Source organism: Centruroides vittatus, unplaced genomic scaffold (genome assembly GCF_030686945.1).
Source record: "Centruroides vittatus isolate TY-2023 unplaced genomic scaffold, ASM3068694v2 scaffold_1152, whole genome shotgun sequence".
NCBI classification, from domain to species: Eukaryota; Metazoa; Arthropoda; class Arachnida; order Scorpiones; family Buthidae; genus Centruroides; species Centruroides vittatus.
The window spans coordinates 893,144-913,368 of NW_027122670.1; the positions used below are offsets into that span (position 1 = coordinate 893,144).

Below are 20,225 nucleotides of genomic sequence, written 5' to 3' on the forward strand. Positions count from 1 at the left end.
GATATTTGGCACAAGTAGTATATGAGAAAGATTGACCAGCAAAAAATATCACACAGTTGATCTGAAGAATCAGACTTTCACTTTAAAAGAATTGACGCAAAAGCCATTCAAAAGAATTGCAAGTCTGTCAAAGCAAACTTATGGCACATTGCCAACCATGAGCCATATCATTGTGTTCATTAATTCTATACTATTGTAAATAAAATCTTTTAAAATGATATATAATAGTTAGTTCAATTCTTTGATAAGTTATCTTATGATGATATACTTTAAAGCAGTTGGAACTTTTTTTCACCCCATTAATGAAAATGTGTAATTTTATAGAATAATTCAGTAATCTTACTTAAACAATATCTTTAAAAATTATAATAAGTAATAGAACCAAATTTACTAAATGGTAATGTGTTGATTATTGCACTTGATTTTTGCCAAATAGAAAAATCACATCTATAATAAACATGCTAATTATCTTACAGGAGAAAAGTTAACACTTCTCTCTAATTCTGTTCCTTGTCAGATGTAAATTGGTTTTATCAAGAAATGTTTTCTTAATTTGATTTAAAGCTATTTGTATAAGTCAACTGTTAATGTTTTAATTCAATAAATTAAGAATATTTTAAAAGATAGAACACCTGTTTATTTTGAAATATAGTTTAAAAATGTAAATAAAATATGACATGTTGATAAATTTATTTACAGTTATTTACTGAATAATGTTTTACGTTATGCAAAACCACTTTGTTAAAGATTATCTGAACTACTGTTTGATCTGTATAATTTAGTTACACCAGAAATTAATAATAGGAGATTGGCAGATCTTTAATTTGTTCTTGTAACTCTTGCTGGATACATGCAATGATATGGTTGAGCCTGGAGGCATACGATCAGCATAAGCTATCATGTGACAGATTTGCCTACAGATATTGCAACTGCTACTCCAGATCCCTTCCACTCATCAATGGCTAATCTTGTACCATTCAACAGTGAAGTTAGTCCTCACCTGAAGTCACCTTTGCTCTGATATGATGGTCATTCATTCCCAAACAGAACCAGACAATATGCTGCCAATCTGTAACAGTTCATGCTTCTCTATCACACCTTCCACTGCATATGAAGCCAATGATGTTGGCATGCTAATGGCAGGATGCTTAGTTACTTCAAATGACATGGAAAAAAGTGAGGCTTCTATCAGGCTGAAGATGGACAGAGGTGATGTTGCAGCTGTTTGGACTGTGATGTCTTACAATCATGGCCCCCACATCCTACAGTAGATCCCCAGACCAGGATCAATGGTGAGCCCCCTCTTTCCCTCCCCATCAAACCTGAGACCTTAGTGGTGTGAGGCAAGGGACTTATGTGGCCGCTTTGGGATATGATAAGGCATAAAAAAAATTACTATTTTCATTCACAAATTAAGCACACATTTACAAAATCATAGATTAGATTTAATAAAGAAAATAGAGGAATTACACAGACAAATTTCACAATAATGAACACGACATTAAAAACAAAAACAAGATAGGAACCAATACAAGAACAGAAAGAATGACAGAAATTGAAAAAAAGCACATAAACAAGACAAAACCCAAGAAACTATTAGTTAAATTATTTTGCAGTAAATTTTCTGGCTTTTGCTGAAGCAAATTTTTCAATCACGTCACTAAAATTTGTTTGTTTAGCTAAATCATTTTCAATGCACAAAAGTGCTAGGTTATTTAGACTGGCCATCTTCATACTGGGCCCCCTGACTAGGGTCCAGTTGGTGACTACCATGTGGGGGCCATGCATACAATCATCTTATTATCTGGTGATCTGTGTGGTACATCCAGACCTTTATGCTGTGTATGTGTATTCTCACATATCCACTGCCTTCAACACTGTCACATTCATGTTAGAATAATCCAGATGACAAGCAATTTAGTAAAATAACAATTCCACTTCCCTACTTTCTTAGTCTACCAGCTGTGTCTAATGTCTTTGACTGCATTGTATAGACATGCCTGGCATTCAAAGACCTCCAAACAAGATACACAGAAAACACTGAACCTCTGTGGGTCTATATAGGATACTGGGTAATAATTTTTAGAACATTCTCTGATGGCATTATCTGGCATGCAATCAGACTACTTCTATAATCATTTACATTCCTTTCTGAAACATAGAATTGTTTGATTACTACAAAACTTAGCACTTAATATCAATTTTAGAAATACAGACAGCATTTAATTAATAATAGTAGTAGTAGTAGTAATATAACCAGATAGCTAAAGCCAAACAATTGCTGAATTATAAGTAATTTGGCACTAGGGGCAGGCATTAGGCACCATCTCTTGCTAGATTTAATAGTTATAATTAAATTTATATTTTAATAATTAATTTAGAAGGTTCTGGAAGAAAAGAATCTGCCCAAAACAGGATTTGAACTCGCACGGTATGCAGATGTGCTGATTATTCTGTCATTTCCAAAATGCCTGTGAAGAAGCTGCTTCACTGGTGCTTGTGATGTGTACATGCCACGTTTAAGTAATTTGCATCTTTTGATACTACCAGTATGCATTACAGGTCCTCTAGTGGCAAATTTTTTAACTAGATTTTTTTCTTCAAACAAAATTCCATTGCTTCACGGCTATTCATGCAAAATGTCAAATCATTCTGACAAGTGGTTCTTATTTCAGACCATTGTGAAAAAATAGAACTTTAATCCATAACAGACCCAACTTCTTCATCAAGTAAACTTAATTCCTGTAATTCTTTTACTACATTCGTCGGGTTTAGTGCAACGAGTCAATTACAAGTCTAACCTCTTTGCCTTCCTTATGTATTTTTGCAAATGCAAAAATACATAAGGCACCCTGGCATTGGGTTATGAGATCCTTTAAGGAAAGTTAATATGGAGCTTAATGGTGCTCTTTCAAGTTTTCTAACCCTTCTGTCTACGTTCATAACAAAACAATTTTTTCATTGACCCGCTCACATTCCGTTCTTTTAATGTAACTTATAAGGATTTGTTGTAGTTTTGCCTTTTCATGATGACTTTGTGCTTGCTTTTGTCAGTTCATGTTAGGACCAAACCATTGTCAATTTAACCATTGTTTTGCATGCTTCAGCTGTTTCATTTCGATGCTTTTTGTTCTGCGGGTATGGTCTTTAAGAAACAGTCTTTCCATCTGAAGAAATCCCTTTCTAAATCATTGAATTCTGAGATTCCTCTTTCCAGTTCTGCCATTGAAAAAAAAATTGAAATTTATAAAAGTAAATTAAATGATGGTTTATTAATGCCAGGGATGTGGATGGACTAGCTTCTGCACGGAAACTCTATATTTTTTTGTTTTAATTTTTCTCTTATGTAAAGATTCATCCAAGTGTAAGGGCAGGTACTGACTAAGAGTTTTTATGTTTTATTTTATTTTATTACATTATTTATATCGTTATTGTTTTAGTTTGTTAAATTAACAAATAAATAAATAATAAAAATATATTAATCTAATATTTTTGTTTTAAATTTAAAACAAATTTTGATTAATGATGGAATATTCAAAATATTTCAACATTCTGTCATTAAAACGTTAAATTTTTAAATACGTTCAAATCCAGCTACACCTGAAGATGGCCTATTCTATTAGATCGAAAATGTTAGTGTTTGTTTAGTAAACTAAACATTTCTCGGCATCAGGTGTTTGATGATTCATTAAGTATTTTAAAGAGCTGAGTATGATATTTGGTTAGTAATATGATGGCACCAGCCAAGAATTATAAGCAGTGTAGGAAGTTGGCATTGAAGATTGTAAGGGCAAATAAATTCTAGTTTACTGTCTATCCGATGTTCATTTATAGAATCGGTGTTTCGTTTAAAGAAAAAATTAAAAGGATTGTAAGTCCATCAGATTGACAAAAAATAGAAAGTATGGAATGTTACAAGAACTCTTTTCATAAATTCTTGTTATATATTAAAACTATTATGGAATATTAAATAATTTTTTAAAAGAAATTTTGATTCTGCTTTGAAAAACAAAATTAGACATAAATTACTTTTCTAGTTGATACTAAATTTTGATAAATTGTTACAGGAAATAATTCTCTGGAGAAAAGGAGAAAAAACAAGGAAAGGCATTCAGCAGTCGCAACCCTCCACCGAAACCAAAGAAGGATAAAAATCACAAAATGAAAAAAATTCCATTCCATTCCATTGAACTTAAAATCATCACTCTTGACCCATTGTTGGAAATTTCTTCATCCCCATGCAGGCGGCGAAAGGAAAATTAAAGAAAATAACACGTTCGTTCCTCGCCCGTCACGTAAGAATATGGAACGAGGAAGCCTTCGCGAGTTTCGGCGGGGATGCACAGTCGCGAATCGCCACGGGGTGTCTTCCCGGAGACGTCTCGCGACCGCGACGTTAGATGGATCACCGTACCGACGAGGAAATAATCCCGTGTAAATTTTGTGCCTAAAATTGATATAGTTGTAAATAAACGTCGCCGGAACGTCGAGATTGGAAATTCCGATATTGCAACACGTATAGATGATGTCCGAGTTCGAAACCGAAAATTGCTATCTGTAAATTTTTTGTTATCTACTAAAGGATCTAGATTGTTTTGGTGACTTTAAATGTTAAATTTATGTAATACAGTAGATTATAATGTTTAGTGCTTTGACATTCATGCTAGTCACTTAATTGAAGTAAAATTTCTGATTGTAATTGTAGTGTTCTTTTCAGAATAATGTAAAAGTAATATTCATCTTAGTTCTTTTTAATACACATTTAGTGAATGGAAAAAAAATTTGATTTAAAAATCCCAGTATTTCATGTCACAAATCTGTGTAAGTGTGAATAAAATCTACAGATGTTTACTTTGTATTGCCGGCCAATGCATTTGTATCGTTTCTAAGTAAACAAATTTATAATCTTAGAGCAATTGATAAGTTTTATTAATTGTACTTTTAACAGAACATTAAAATTCACAGATCATTGTTATTAATAAAAAAAGTAATACAAAATTTTAATATATTTACTAAAGAAAAACATTTAGTCGTCTTTACAATGGAAATAGTGTAAAAATCAATAGAAGGTAGTAAATTATTTTTGAAACCTCCGTCGCGGTACGGGCGGCCACGCCGAATATTTCGATTTTATGTACAATTTAAAATTCGTTATTGTCCGAACTTAAAAAATTTTACATATATAAATATTTGAGGATGGACTTTTCGTTCTTATAATATTACACAAATGAAAAAACTGCATATTTATACAGATATTTCGGCTGTATAACTGTATATACATATACACATAGATGTACATTACTTTTTATCACAGAATTAAATTATTTCTTATTAATTACAGGTTGTCTGTCTCCATCGGTTCTGAAACTTCTTTACTACTATCTCTCGCCTCCTTGGTGTCCTGAAATCAAAAATTGAAAAATTACTCGTTTCAGGCAAGCATTATTATTTCTCTCGTGTTAAGTTCTAACATTCTTCATAATGTAGTAAAATAGTATCTTTGATCCATAATACTTCATTACAAACTTATTTAACATTACTACTAAATATTTTTTTAATGAAAATAAGCAATAATTGTTGTATAAATACACAAATCTTGAATGAGGTTTATTCCATTTTAAGATACATCTTATTAATGTTGTTAGTGATTACTGTATTGCAAATTACACTTTACAATGTGATCTGAAAACCAAATCACAAATATTTAGATAGATATTTTAAGGTCTAATGGACTCAATGTTTCTGCACTAGAAACAATCATATTTGTGAAATAATAATAATAAAATGTAAATTGTGCTGCTTATTATTATTATTATAAATGATGATTAGGACCCAATTCTTTGAAATGAAATTTCTATGCATTGCTGGTTTTCATAGTTTGCATTCAATTTTAATTCTCCCAAATTATTACTACTGTCCATAAAAAAAGTGAACAGTCTAATCATCATGTGAAATTCTGTCACTGTATACTAAAGTCAGAGGATAATCAGAAACTAAGTATGACTCCCGTTTAGGCCAAAGTGCCAGGTGATTGATTTTCCCAACAGTTAACATTTTTTTTCATTTAGAAAATGCTCTACTGAAACAATTAACATATACAACATATCTATAAGATTCTGTAATGGAGATGGGTAGTTCTGGGTTGGAACTGTTTCTTACTTTGATCTAACGAGGTTCTGGTCAGAAGTAATAATGCATTCTTCCTTTTGTATTTTTATGAAACAATGAACTTTGTTTTCATTTACTTCAAATCCAGATAAAATTCCACGAGATTTTAGGAATAAAATACTCAAAATAATTTCATTAATTACGAACTCAATAAAAAAAATAATAAAAATTTATAACTAGCATAGTTACTTTTTGAACAATGCCAGATGACAACTTAACCAAACTTTAGATGCTAAAATATCACAAAGCATTAAGGAGGTCAGGAGTAAAGATAAGATGCATAAATATTTTTGTTCTAGTTTCTATTGACACCCTGAAGAATAAGTATTGATCACAAAATAACATTTAGTTATGGCTAATACTTCTTTGTACAATTTGTCAAATAATTTTATAATTATTTACAAATGTTTTGTTGTTTTCAGCACTTTGCTGAGAAGAATTTACATCCTTTATAAAATAATTTATTTACATGAACAAGTTTAGCTTAAACATATATTAAATGGTCTATGAAATCTTTATATTCCATATTTAAAATTTATTGGATTGCTGTAATTAATTGAGCAAATAATTCTATAATTCAATTGTTTACAATAAAGAATTATGCTACTAATGAATAATTTAATATGTAAACACATAAATTATACACACTACTTGACATGACTAATTATATAATATATATATATATATAACAGTTTTCAATCAAATTTTGTGAAAAGTATAACAGATTATTACATCTCTAATTATATTTTGTATTTATATGCTAATATGCAGTTGCTGAAAAAAATTTAATTTTTATTCAAATTTTGAGACTGCAAAAGGTTAACACAATGATATACTGTATATTAATTACTTAGTCAATCTACACAAGCAGCTCTAGTCAATATAATTACTAATACAGACTGCTAATAACTTTAAATTGTCTGATTGGACAGATTACAAAAATAAAGTATAAATAACCCTTTACTATTCAAAGCAACATATTCTGTCTTCCAAAATAGATAATGCAATAATTTATAGTTCACAAAGGCTAGTCAATGACAATGTGTGATGCACTGGTTACAGCTTACAAATGTAATATGCCTTATAGACAGACTGTAAAAACTATTCTCACTAGATTGTCTAAAACTTATATATCGACAGTGGAGGCCAAAAATTTAGGATGGCTGTGCAATTTTTCTTGTATCTTTAATTTTTCAGTTAATGTGCTGCCATGTTAAATTTACAGCAGCACTATATCTGTATATGACAAAAATCAATATTCTGGACAAAAGTATAGGACCAAAACCTCTTGTAAGAGCTATCCATCTTCTTGACATAGAATCGACTAAACATTCACAATGTTCCTTTGGAATAAAGAACCAACAGCCTCGAACAATTCATTATTTTTATTTTTGTTCATGAATTGCAATTTTCACAACACTACATAATGTTTTGATGGAATTTAAATATACTTCAATGGCCTGCACAATCATCAGACTTAATAACTTTTGAAATCACTTTTTATCCAATTGGAATTTCCATGTTAAAAGTAATTTATCATCACCATAGAAAAGCATCACATTTTGTACTAAGGATCAACAGTACAAATCCACATTTCCATTTATATAATGGATAAAGCCAATTTCATGCTGCAAAAAGCATCATCACACATTGTTATTGCCATCTCCAAACTTCATGGTAGGCAGAATAATATTCCTCTCCTTTGCTGTGTCCTTTGCATTTTTCACAGGGAAAAATACAGTGGAACCTCGGTATACGTCCAATTTGGAATACGTCCTGCTTGGTATACCAACTTAATTCAATTATACACGCCATCTATGAACAAGTAGCACTATCGGTGTACTAGACCAGACTAGACGTTTGTGGTCCCACGGTTTATAACTTTGTTAAATTTCTTCTGATTTTCATTTGTAAGTAAAATTTTATTGTTTTTATTAACCATGAATTGCAAAAAGGCAAATGAAAAGCAACAGAAAACTAAAAAAATGACTAGAATCGCAATGGAACTGAAAAAAAGTGTGTTGAGAAATATGAAGGTGGCATGGGTGTTCAAGATTTAACTGTTGCATACCGTATTCAGAGAATGACGATATCGACAATCGTGAAAAATAAAGACGTTATTAAATCTGCTAACGTTGCAAAAGGGGTTTAATCAATTTCTAAACAGATTATTAGTATTAAGGAGAGTTTGATTTAAATAATATAATACAATATACTGTAATAAATTTATTTTTTTATTAAAGTTGTTATAGATTTTTAATGTGCTCAGTGTTTAAATTATTTTACAACCCCATTAATATATCATATCAAGAGGGTTTTTTTTTTACATGAGAACGGATTAATCATTTTTACATTACTTCTTATGGGAAAGGTTAGTTTGGTATAAGTCCAAACATCAGGAACGGATTAAGGTCGTATACAGAGGTTCCACTGTAGCTTCTTCCAATCTATGTCTAATAGTGTGTTGACCAATGATGAGCATATCACAATCAGCCATTTTTATTTGCAGGTCTCTCGATGTGCAATTTTGATTTTTTTTTACATTCGATGCAGCTTATGGTAAATAAGCTCGTTTTTGCGACTGTCTAGACTTTAATGAAATGGTGGGTTAATGAATTTTCCAGTTACACTACTCACACACACAAACTTTTGCTAAAATTCACTATTTTCTAAATTTTTAATGGCTCAATCTGTCTTGTTTCAGGACTCAAATTCTGCCTTTATGTAATTTTTGAAAATACAGGAAAATCACATTTTATACATTAACATGAAAATAACAGAGCACTTAATAGCTATATTTTAATTTGGTTTTTTAATTTCGTGGAGTTTTTCTGGTTTTTGGCCCTTATTCAGGTATTGCAAACATGGAGAAGTTTCCCTTACAAGACCTCCCGGAAGGAATTTCCCCTTGCATAACATTGCACACCAGAGAAGGCAACGGGGAACCACTCTAGTTGTAACTTCTCCAGGATACACCTTGGTGCCTTACTAACCACTTATTAACCTGTGCCAGGTGCTTGCCGACGTCAGGATTTCTGATATGGCACACAGAGAGAGAGATTAGTAATTTGTCTTAAACTTTTGACCAATGATGCACTAAATATACTGCATAAAAATACATAATTACATTATTTGATTACATATGAAAATTTTTATTTAGCAGATTTAGATGTAATTTTTAATTGGGAAGCAATTTGAATAAACTGTAGACCTATAAATTCCCACTATCGTCCGTCTTTCTTTCCTTAATCTCAAAAATGAAGTTAGGTAGATAAAGACGAGATCAGATATGGAAACTGCATGTAGGGTAGAGGGTGCCACTGCAATTTTGGCACGCTGACCAAATTTGGCTCTCAGATGCTGTCAAGGCGAGACATTTTTGTTCCGCGCCGACCTAACCTACTGTAAATACTTCTTAATTGTGAATGATACTACTGTATATATCTAGCAAACATGACGAATAAAGTAAGACACTTCGCAAGGATCAGTGTCTCCATTAATCCTCACAGATGAGCAAAGGACGTGCTGTCGAGATTGAAGCGATCATCATCCAAGGTAGGACGAAACTTAAACCAAATCTACCAAAACACGTCAATGGATTTTAGTCACATCGCTAAACGCGGTTGGAGGCCCTGATTAATTATATTATGATCTTTTGATGCAAACCTGAAGTTACATTATTTCAATTCAAAGCTTTTTCCCTGAAAGGAGTTGAATAGATGACAGGCATGACACTATTATTAAAGGAAAATAAATTAGTAGCGGCTTGCCCCTGTACATCAGAGGTGAAGAACCTATATTTTACATTAAAAAAATATATCACAATTATTTTGTTAATTTATTTAGATTAAAATTTTATTGTTGGTCCTAATTAAAATAAATAACCAAAAAAATCTATTTAAATTATTTTGACAATGCTATGAAAAAAGTTGACATTTCTGAGCTCAATTTTACATATGATCATTTCATGTGAGATTTTAACATGTATTTAAATTCTTGCAATTTTCATTAAATCAATCAAAGTAGTATAATTACTCATATTTAAATGTTACATTAAGTACATTTTTCTATTCAAAATTTTAAGATGGTTTCATTGAAGAAAATATGCATTTTGTACACATGAGAAATGGTTAAAAAAAAATCATTATCCTAGTCAAAATAATCTTAAAAAGGGCTTGTGAATAGTAATATAAATTTTTTCAAGGCCATACATATTGAACTCAATATTTTCAAATATTACAGTTCTGTACAAATAGTCTGCAAATTCTCAGACACAGAAATGGAGAAACAGAATGAAAGAGGTGTAAGTAGAGATGATGTATTTTTATGTAGTGAATGTAATTACTATTGATACTGTTATTGTCAATCTATTTTGGGAATGTGTTTTGTGAGTCAATTCAAATGATTATGATTCTAGACTTCTTCATGCAAAAAAGTATAATTTATAGAATTTCTCTGTGGAAATATAATCTTTAACCTGGATAGTTTAGTATAATAATAAATTATTGGTTTATCAATATTATAATAGTCCCATGCAATTACAAATATGTAAATTTCATAAGAATGACAAAAAATTGTTAATACTAACATTTTGTGAAGTATTTGACTCATCTGTTCTATCGGATGGCAACAGAGTAAGTGCAGAATTATCTCCAACTGTATCTTCTAGATTAGTTCCTATAATTTTTTCTTCTTCTTTTTCAGCTAAACCATCAATTGGAGCTCTAAGTATATGTCCCGTACCTTGAAAAGCTGTGGGAACGGTCGTTTGTTTAGATCCGACATTTATTACGCCGCTTGCAACAGATTTAAACATATCCCCGCCTTTTTTTTCAGTTTCAATCTTTTTAATGAGACTGTCTATCTTTTCTGTAACTGGAAAATGTCCATGTGGTTCTAAACATAATTCTAATCTGTCCTGAGCAGCATTATACCTGAAAGTCTAAAAGTTAAATTGTATTAAAATTTATTTCCATCAAATAAAAATGATAAAATACAAAAAGTATTGCAGTTTATATATATATATATATATATATATAAATCATTTTATTTTTACTAAACTTTGTTGTGGATGTTTAAAAATTATTTTACAACATTTATTACATAGAAAAATTATAAGATCTCTTAATACTGTGTAGGAATGAAAATTAATAAATGGATTTACAGGCTATTTTCAAATACAGCTCCTATTACATATATTGAATGGTTTTCTTATTCAAACCATCATTTCCATTTAGCTGGATAATCAAGACAACCCTATTATTTATATAATACTATGTCCTAATTTATTTTTAAAAATAACATAATAATTATAATAAAAATATTATATAAATATGTTATTTTAGTCAATACAATGAAAAATCATCTTGGGATGGTGTTATATAATAATTAATTTACCTTATTTGGAAGAAGTGGTAAATGACAATGCTTTCCATCTGATAAACCTAAATCCCGTTCGGCCTGACGATAAAAGAGTCCACCCGAATCAAAAAAATGAGGATGTTTCTGAACAAATTCCCAAACTGTACTTCCAGAAATATTAGCAGTTATTAACAATGAAAGTAATGCAGAATCTAAAGGATCTTGACTATTACCTATAAATTAAATAACAATGCTATATTTTATATATATATATATAACATAAAATACAGGTATTCCTCGCTTAACGACCACTCGCACTTATGACCAATCGAGTTTCGACCTGTAATTCGGGGAATCCCCTTTCTCAGCTTGAGTGTCTGTCAGTGGCAAAAGGTGACATTTGCACTAAGCGTACTATAATAGTCTTTTTATGAATAAATTTGAAGTTTGTTGCATAATTTTTATTAATTTTACAACGATCCTATATTCCCAGTGCAAGCTCCTCACTTAACGACTATGTTGTTGGAACGGAACTCAGTTGTAAAGTGAGGCATACCTGTAGTTAATTTAATAATTTAAATTCAGTAGACTGGGACTCACTTAAAATAAAAACATTAAACAGGGTAAATATAATTAGAGGAGATTTTAATGTTAGTAAATGAAACCAGAAAGGTTACATTAATGCAATTAAAATTAGTCTTCAAATTATACACTTTGAATTATTTATTAATTAATAATAATTTTAAACGAGTATTGTTTGTCTGCCATCAACTTAACAAAAACCACTAGTTAATGAGAGTAAATAACAATTAAAATTATTAACTTAAAGCACTAGTTGAAACCAATAACAACTAATAATAATTTCATATTACGTCTGCTAGCATGAAAAGACTTATTTACAATTTTTATCTTTATGAAAACTTCTCTTACTGTAATTATCAATGTATTGTATGTTTTGAGTTCTGCTAATTTTAATAACATTTCTTATTGTAATCATGATTATATAAAGGCTAATGTATTAACTCTTCAGTGAATATAATTTATTTATATAAAATAAATAAAACTCATTAAATATAGCTTCAGCCAACAAAAAAATTAAATTAGAAATAGCTAAAACTTTCTACTGAATTATGTTCATCGGAATTAAAATTTTTTTAATCTATGGCGCATAATAAACTTAAAGATTTGATTAAGTTTTTTGTTTCAAAAAGGTTCTTTGTATTATTTAAATATGATAAACACAGATTTAGAATATATTCTTTATTCTGACAAATTAATATTAGATTTTTTTTGTTCTACATAAAATTTTATAGCCATTACTATTTATCTCTCCATGTTTTAATGCACTTAATAATGAAATAATTCTATTAAATCGAACATTTTTGTCGATCTCACTCTCAAGTGGTTAATTAAATTATTTGACCACTTATACAAGAGAGTATAACTAATCTAACATTTGTACAAGAAGTGTGAATGCTAGATATCTATTTATTACAATACTGGGAGAAATTACTAATATACCCAATTTTCAAAAAGAGAATGCTCCAGTATATTCAAAAAATTCAACTTTTGAATGATTCTTAAAAGTGATGTTCAAGTTTTAGACTGGTTGGTTCACAAACCAATTGTAATACAATTGAAAATTTGCAAGGATATATTTTATTCTTTACCAAATTACAATGCAATTAAATAATAATTCATTTAATTAAAAAATTATCTTCCCCTTCAGCATTGATGATGAGTTTTAACAACAAATTGAGATTGGTTTTTAAAATCATGGTAGAAAAATTAGTTAAGTCATTTGGAAAAATTACAAAAAAATAATTTCATATGGATGAACTTTAAAATTTCCTCCTCCTTTTTAGTCCCTTTGTACACCAGCAGGAAAATAACAATTTCACAGCAAGTTGCCTTTATTTGGAGGCTCCTACCCCGCACACAAAACATTACAATTTATCCTCTGGTGGCAGCACAAAAGCTTATAAAAATTTTTTTTTTAATTAAATGTATAAGCCTCCAAATAAAGGTCAACTCTGCTGTGAAATTGTTATTTCCAGCTGGTGTGCAAAGGGACTAAAAAGAAGAACACTTTTAAAGTTCATCCATAGAAAATTATTTTTTTGTAATTTTTCCAAGTTTATACTTATTGTCATGGCAATAAATTTTTATTAAATAGTTAATGAATTATACACAAAAACATGTCTTATTGTTTTACATTTAAGTGCTGTTGTTTCATTATGTACCAGGTAGTGATTTCTATGTAAGATGATATAGCAAAATAATTTAAATTGGAACAATTTATTTATTTAATAGATCTATATTTATACAACAGACCATATATACTTACTTGTACTTTGTGCTGTATTTTTCTGTTCTTTGTTCTCAGGCAAAACTTCCACAATCATTCTCTCTCCATGTGACAAAATAATTCCTTTATCTTTCTGTCCATCGCTTGGAGGATGCAGTTCTTGAGGAGGAAATCCATATTTTATTCGTTGCTGAGCTGGTGGAATTAAAAATTCTTGCCTTATCCATTCTTGTAATTTTGAAAATGTGATTTTGTTTGAATCCAAAATTAGTTTTGACTGGAATATTAAAAGAGTTGTATTACCTATAGATGAAAAAAGAATAAGCTAATTTCCATTAAAAAAAAATATTTTTAGAATGTTAATCAGCTTGACACTTTTGGAAAAGTATACAAAATTTAAAATGAAAATAAGCCTTAAAAAAGTAAATTTTTTTTTGTTTTTGAAATAACTTTAAAGTATAAATTTTATTTTTCAAATAAAAGTTTCTTGTTAGTTTTATAAAGCAACAAATATGCTAATATTCATTACTTTATGATTTTTTAAATATAATTTCCTTGTGATACATCAGGCACATCACATCTTTTTTCTAGTTATGCTACTGACTGATAAGGCATAGGCAAAGACATCTGAAATTGAGTCAGCCATATAGCTGAATTTCAAATGCAGGTGGTATAATAGGTAAAATTTCATCTGCTATTTTTGTGTTTTTATTTCTTTATAATTTAGAATATTTAATTTTGAGACTCCTTTCTTTCAGATATGATCATGCAATTATTCATGTAAAGTGTAGTCTTCCATAGATGTATATTAATGTCGTCATTCTGAAATAACCCCCAAATATCCTTACAGACAGGACTACATTCACTACAATTTATCACACTTCTTTTTACTAATACTAGTCTATTAAAACAAATGACATACCTGGCGTCCATCAGATGTTACAACACGCACAAATTTAGCACCATGAGAGCTTGTTTTAAGAGAAGTACTAGGAGAGCATAATAGTGTATCAACAGAAGGAGGAGGAGTTGGTATATCTCTTCTAGGTACACTCTGATAATATAATTAAATGAAAAAGTAATTATTTTATTTAAAATTTAGGTTCAAATAAATATTTGTACAAAAGATTTACACAATTCATACTTTGAATCCAACACTATACTAAGATAAAATGATATAAGGAATGTTTTATAAATATGATGTACAACTGAAAATCTATTAGCAAACACAATCAATTCATCTAAACAAACGTTAATACAATATCTTATTAAGTGCTCTTTGTAAAATATAGTTCCACTTGCAAGTAATTTTTTTATTTTAACAACTAAAAATAAATTTTTATAAAACATATTAATGACAATTTTGTTTATTTTGTCTGGTGCATTTCCAGTTGTAAAATTAGCAAAAATTGTATCAAATTAGTAAAATTATGTTATATTTCAATATAAACTGTAATATTACTGATTTTTTTCAAAAGTTTCATCTTCCATGTAACAAATTTTAAGCATAAAAAATAAAATCAATATTTCCTAAATTCAAAAACAATTTTTATTTTACAATATAATTTTATATTTGTTATCTGCATCTATGATAAGTCAGATTTATAATTAGTAAAGAATTCACATAATTCTTTATTTCATTAACTGGAATAAAATTACTCAATTATGTCCAAGTACTCATTTCTTAAAATTGTTTCTTTAATTACTATTCTAAAATATTGAGTTTTTACTATAAATTTTTAAAATAACTCATCAGACATCTCATCTAATAATATTCTGCATAATTTTTTATACAAAAAAATGAATTCATTTTTTTGCACATAGTTTTCTATATTATTATTTTTTTTTGTGAAAAATTAAATTTAAGAAATTATATTCATTGAAATTTAACCTACTTTGGCTGGACTAGTTTTGGGTGAAATTTCATCAAGATCATGTTCACTCTTTTCAGATGATCTTTTCTTCTGAGTTGTAGAGGATAACTGTTCCATACGATGCATAATTTGCCTTTCAGTTTCACTTGCACCTAATTCTTCTTTATGTAATATCTATTCGTAGACAAAATAAAATTTAAAAATTTTTGAAAGCACATAATTGTTCCATTTTTAAACAGCTATTTATTATGTTTAAATATAAACATAAGCAAAGTAATTTTTATTTTGAAATTACTAAAGGATAAAAATTTTTTAAATTAATTATTTTTCATTTATAAGCCATATATGTTATATTGTTTATACACTCCTCAAAAGTGAAATTACAACACCATGAAGAAATGCACATAGTCACATGCAAATTGCAGGACCAGTAGAGGCGACAGAGATATGCAAATGATTAAGTTTGCATACACATCAAGTCATGTGGTACCTAGTTTTGGGCTATAAAGACCAGCAGCCAGCTCAGGCAGTAAATGCTATCGATAATGGTTTGTAGTGGCTGAATACCACCAGTCCATCGTGTCACCATCCAGCAATGTGTGACACGACAGATGCAGGAACATCTATGAACACACCAAAGAGGGAATGGATCACAACAGTGCACAGCCTGGCAAATTCATTGAATGTCCTATAGCAGGGCTTCTTAAACTTTTTTTATTCACAACCCCATTTATGATTGTGATATTTTCACAACCTCCCAAAATATATATATGTATATAAAATAAAGATATATAAATATTTTGTGATGATTTACTGATTAGGTAACAATATATATACACATGAAAAAATATAGTTTTAGAATTTGTTTAAAAACATACAAAAATATATTATAGTTACAAAAATTATATACCCTATTTTTCATCAAAACTGCATTTTTTTGCAATAACATAAATAAAAAAGAATATTGGGCAAAATATATTGTCGCTGGTATATATTTGAGCCCGGGCATTTTGGCCATCTTAGTTCGTTCGAATATATTTGAGTGCAGCCATAAACAAAAATTAAAGGAAAATTGTTTTTTAATGAGACAGATGTGCGTGCTTTTTACTGCACAACAAACTAAATCTTGGTGCAATGTTTGACACTGCTGAACTTAAAGTCTCTTCAACATTTTTTAGCAATGAAGGATTTTGAGATTTGATATATGTTAAAGCTGAAAAAGTAATTTCATATAAATATGTGGTGTTGAATGGCAGAAGAACATTTAATGCCATATTAGAGATTTCAGGAAATTCGGTTCTAGTTCTGATCCAGAATTCAGTCAAGGGCTTTTTTGAAAAATCTAGTTTTAAGTTTGAGTCACTCGAAAGCTCAGCAAATTCTTCTTGAGCTTTATATGGCAAGTGATCAATCTCACCCAAGCCAATCAAAAATTGTTTTTGAATCCAAGATAACCTTTTAAAATCAATATCTGATATAAAATATTTACGAAACTGTGTTTCTAGCACTTTTAAGTGACCTATAATAATTTTTGCGATAAAAGTTTTACAATGATTTTTCTCGGATATAAAATTGTTGATACTTGAAAACATTTGGAAGGAATTCTTTTCTACCCTACTTTGCCAAATTTTGATCTTTTTAATAAAACTTTCAATTTTATCATTTGAACTAAATATATTGCAATTTTTTCCTCGAAGAGACAAGTTAAGATCATTTAATTTCTCAAAAATATCTGACAGATAACACAACTTGGATAGCCATAGGTCATTTTGAAAAAAGTAGCAAGGTCACATTTTTGTTCAGTTAAAAATATTTCGATTTCATCCTTTAATAACAATAATCTTCTTAAGCTTTGACCTCTTGATATCCATCTTACTTCTACATGTAATAATAAATTTGTGTAGTGGGAATCCGTATCCTTACAGAGATTTGAAAATAAGTGGCTGTTAAGGGCATGGCTCTTAATAAAATTTATAATCTTAACAGCATCTTGATGCACATCGTTCAATTCTGGTGCTAATTTTTTTGCTGCAAGAGCCTCCCGATGAATAAGACAGTGAGTAAAAATTATATGATCATAATGAGCAGCTTGAAAAAATGGTTTAAAACCAATATTTTGGCCTGTCATCGCTTTTGCGCCATCTGTGCATACTCCACAGCAATTTTTCCATTCTAACTCTTCACTTTTTAAAAATTCGTTAACTTTACAATATATATCTTTCCCTCTAGTATGGTCTTTCAAAGGACGACAAAATAACATTTTCTTTATAAACATATCTGACATATACTAACAACTGAGCTAATTTGGTAATATCAGTTGTTTCAACCAACTGAATTGAAAATTTTGGGCTTTCTTTAATTCTTGTAACAAGCTGCCCTAATTGATCCTTGTTTATTTCAGAAATTCTATTCGCGACAGTGTCGTTTGACAAAAGAATTTTTTGAATATCATTGCCATATTTACTTCCATGTGGTATTTGTACCATTTTAATAGCAGCAGGTAATACAAGATCTTCTCCAATGGTGAAAGGCTTTTTATTTTTAGCAATACAGTATGAAACTTCATATGACGCGAGTAAATATTTTTCATTAACGGTCATAAAGTCTTCAAAAGATTTTATATCTTTATTTAAAGATTTTAACAATCTTTCAAAATATTCTTTTGGTTTATTGGCATATGAAGTATGCTTTGATTCAAGATGTCTTTTTAATTTCGATGGTTTCATACTCTCTGTAGCTAATAATTCATTGCAGATCAAACAAAGAGGTTGTTCATTACCATTATGATTTTTCAATGTAAAGCCAAATTGAAGAAAAGACTCATTATTGACAATGTATGAAAAAGAAAATATAATGAGTCCTGCTTGAGGAAACTTTGTAGCATTGTCTTCTGCATCATTACCTTTCTTACTTAAGTTCAGCCATTTATCCATGGCCAAAATGATTTTAATCCTAAAAAGATCAATAAATACATAAAAATAACATATTCCATTTAATAATTAATTACTGAATAAATAAAAAATTATATTATTCTAGCGAGGTTCTGTAGTGATAAGCATGTGGTGAGCGTGATATAACAAAGATATAGGCAAAATTACAAATAAAATGCTACCTTTATTTTCACCCATGGTTATTCACTTTACAGGATTCTAACAGATTCCGACACCCCTCATTAGTACTCAAGTACAATCAAAGCAACAAGTACAAAAGGCAGAACTGTTAGTTCTCGACACAAGGAAAAACTATAGCTAAAAACTAAAATTACTGACTACTTATACTAAAAGGGAAATAAGGAAAGGATAGACAAATAGGACAGATAGATATCTAGTACTAGTCAAGAATGGGTACCCAAGATAATTGATGACAACAAAACGACCTGGACAACTCCACCACTCTCCAACGTCCCAGCCAAAAATGGTCTCACATGTCTTATGTTTTGTCCTCTAACACAGTTACTCACCACCCACACTTGGAAGAAGTTTCTAGGAAGTTAAAAACAAAGAGAACAAGAACAAAGAAGAAAAGGAAAATATACATATATATTGAAGATATATACAAATTTGCAAAAACAATAATGGTGTACTACCACAGTTCACTCTTGTGTTACAATGGAACAGAGACAACTAAATACACTGAAAAGCGACAACACTACACTAGTTCACACTACAATCAGTGTTGCTGAATCGTTGTCTCGCTGCATCAGAAGTGACACAAAGCGCAACTCACGAAACCTACGGCACAAAGCGTGCCATTTTCAAACTCTCGCAAATTATTTTCAATATTTTGCATTAAAATCATAGTTTAAGAAGCTGTCCTACAGGGACCCATTTACCATGACATCTGACATCTGAAGCTGTCTGTCACTGTCAACAGGTGCATCTGTGTCCACCAAAACCATTCATAGTAGGTGGCATGAAGTAGGGATGCACGAAAGGCAACCCTACTTCATGGGGGTGCTATTAACCGTTCGACACAGGGATGAAAGCCTGGCATGATGTCATCGTCATTGCAACTGGACCACTGAATGGCATCGGGTAATGTTTACAGGTGAATTCTGCTTGTCTGTAGAGGAATGACGGTCATGGATGGGTGTGGTGGTATCAAAGGAAAAACTACGTGCCAGCTTTTTTCACTGAGTGTCACACTGTCATCATGGTTTGGGAAGGCATCATGTTTTATCAGCAGATAGCCCTGATGCACATTTCTAGTAATCTGACAGCAGACCAGTATGTAACATGAATTGTGGGTTTTGTGGTTTGGCCACTGGCACTACAATTCAATCACACATGACATGGTATTCCAGCAAGACATTGCTCAACCACATGTCACACAGTAAACTCTCACCAGCCTGAACAGAATCCACATCCTTTCAACAGTCAATAGCCTTGCTGGATCTCTCTCCCTCTTATGGGACCTCATTTGATGGTAGATGCAACAGGGACCACTGCACATACTGTAGATGACATGTGCCACAGTGGATGCAACTTGGCATGGAATACCTCAGGTAAATGAGT

General features: G+C 30.3%; 2 protein-coding genes across 2 annotated transcripts in view; one reads left to right on the forward strand and one right to left on the reverse strand.

The window, feature by feature from the left end:
- Positions 1-4,910, forward strand: part of LOC136986564 (vacuolar protein sorting-associated protein 26B-like) — a 42,654-nt gene extending 37,744 nt beyond the window's left edge. The window contains exon 8 of the mRNA XM_067284138.1: positions 4,068-4,910. Coding sequence (XP_067140239.1) covers positions 4,068-4,151 — 84 coding nt within the window. The 3' untranslated portion in view covers positions 4,152-4,910. The remainder of the gene's footprint in view (positions 1-4,067) is intronic.
- LOC136986557 (deubiquitinating protein VCPIP1-like) overlaps positions 4,908-20,225 on the reverse strand; it is a 67,589-nt gene continuing 52,271 nt past the window's right edge. The window contains exons 11-16 of the mRNA XM_067284123.1: positions 15,733-15,885; positions 14,760-14,891; positions 13,877-14,114; positions 11,566-11,762; positions 10,757-11,110; positions 4,908-5,401 (exon numbers count right to left, since the gene is read on the reverse strand). Of these exons, the coding sequence (XP_067140224.1) occupies positions 5,336-5,401; positions 10,757-11,110; positions 11,566-11,762; positions 13,877-14,114; positions 14,760-14,891; positions 15,733-15,885 (1,140 nt within the window). The 3' untranslated portion in view covers positions 4,908-5,335. The remainder of the gene's footprint in view (positions 5,402-10,756; positions 11,111-11,565; positions 11,763-13,876; positions 14,115-14,759; positions 14,892-15,732; positions 15,886-20,225) is intronic.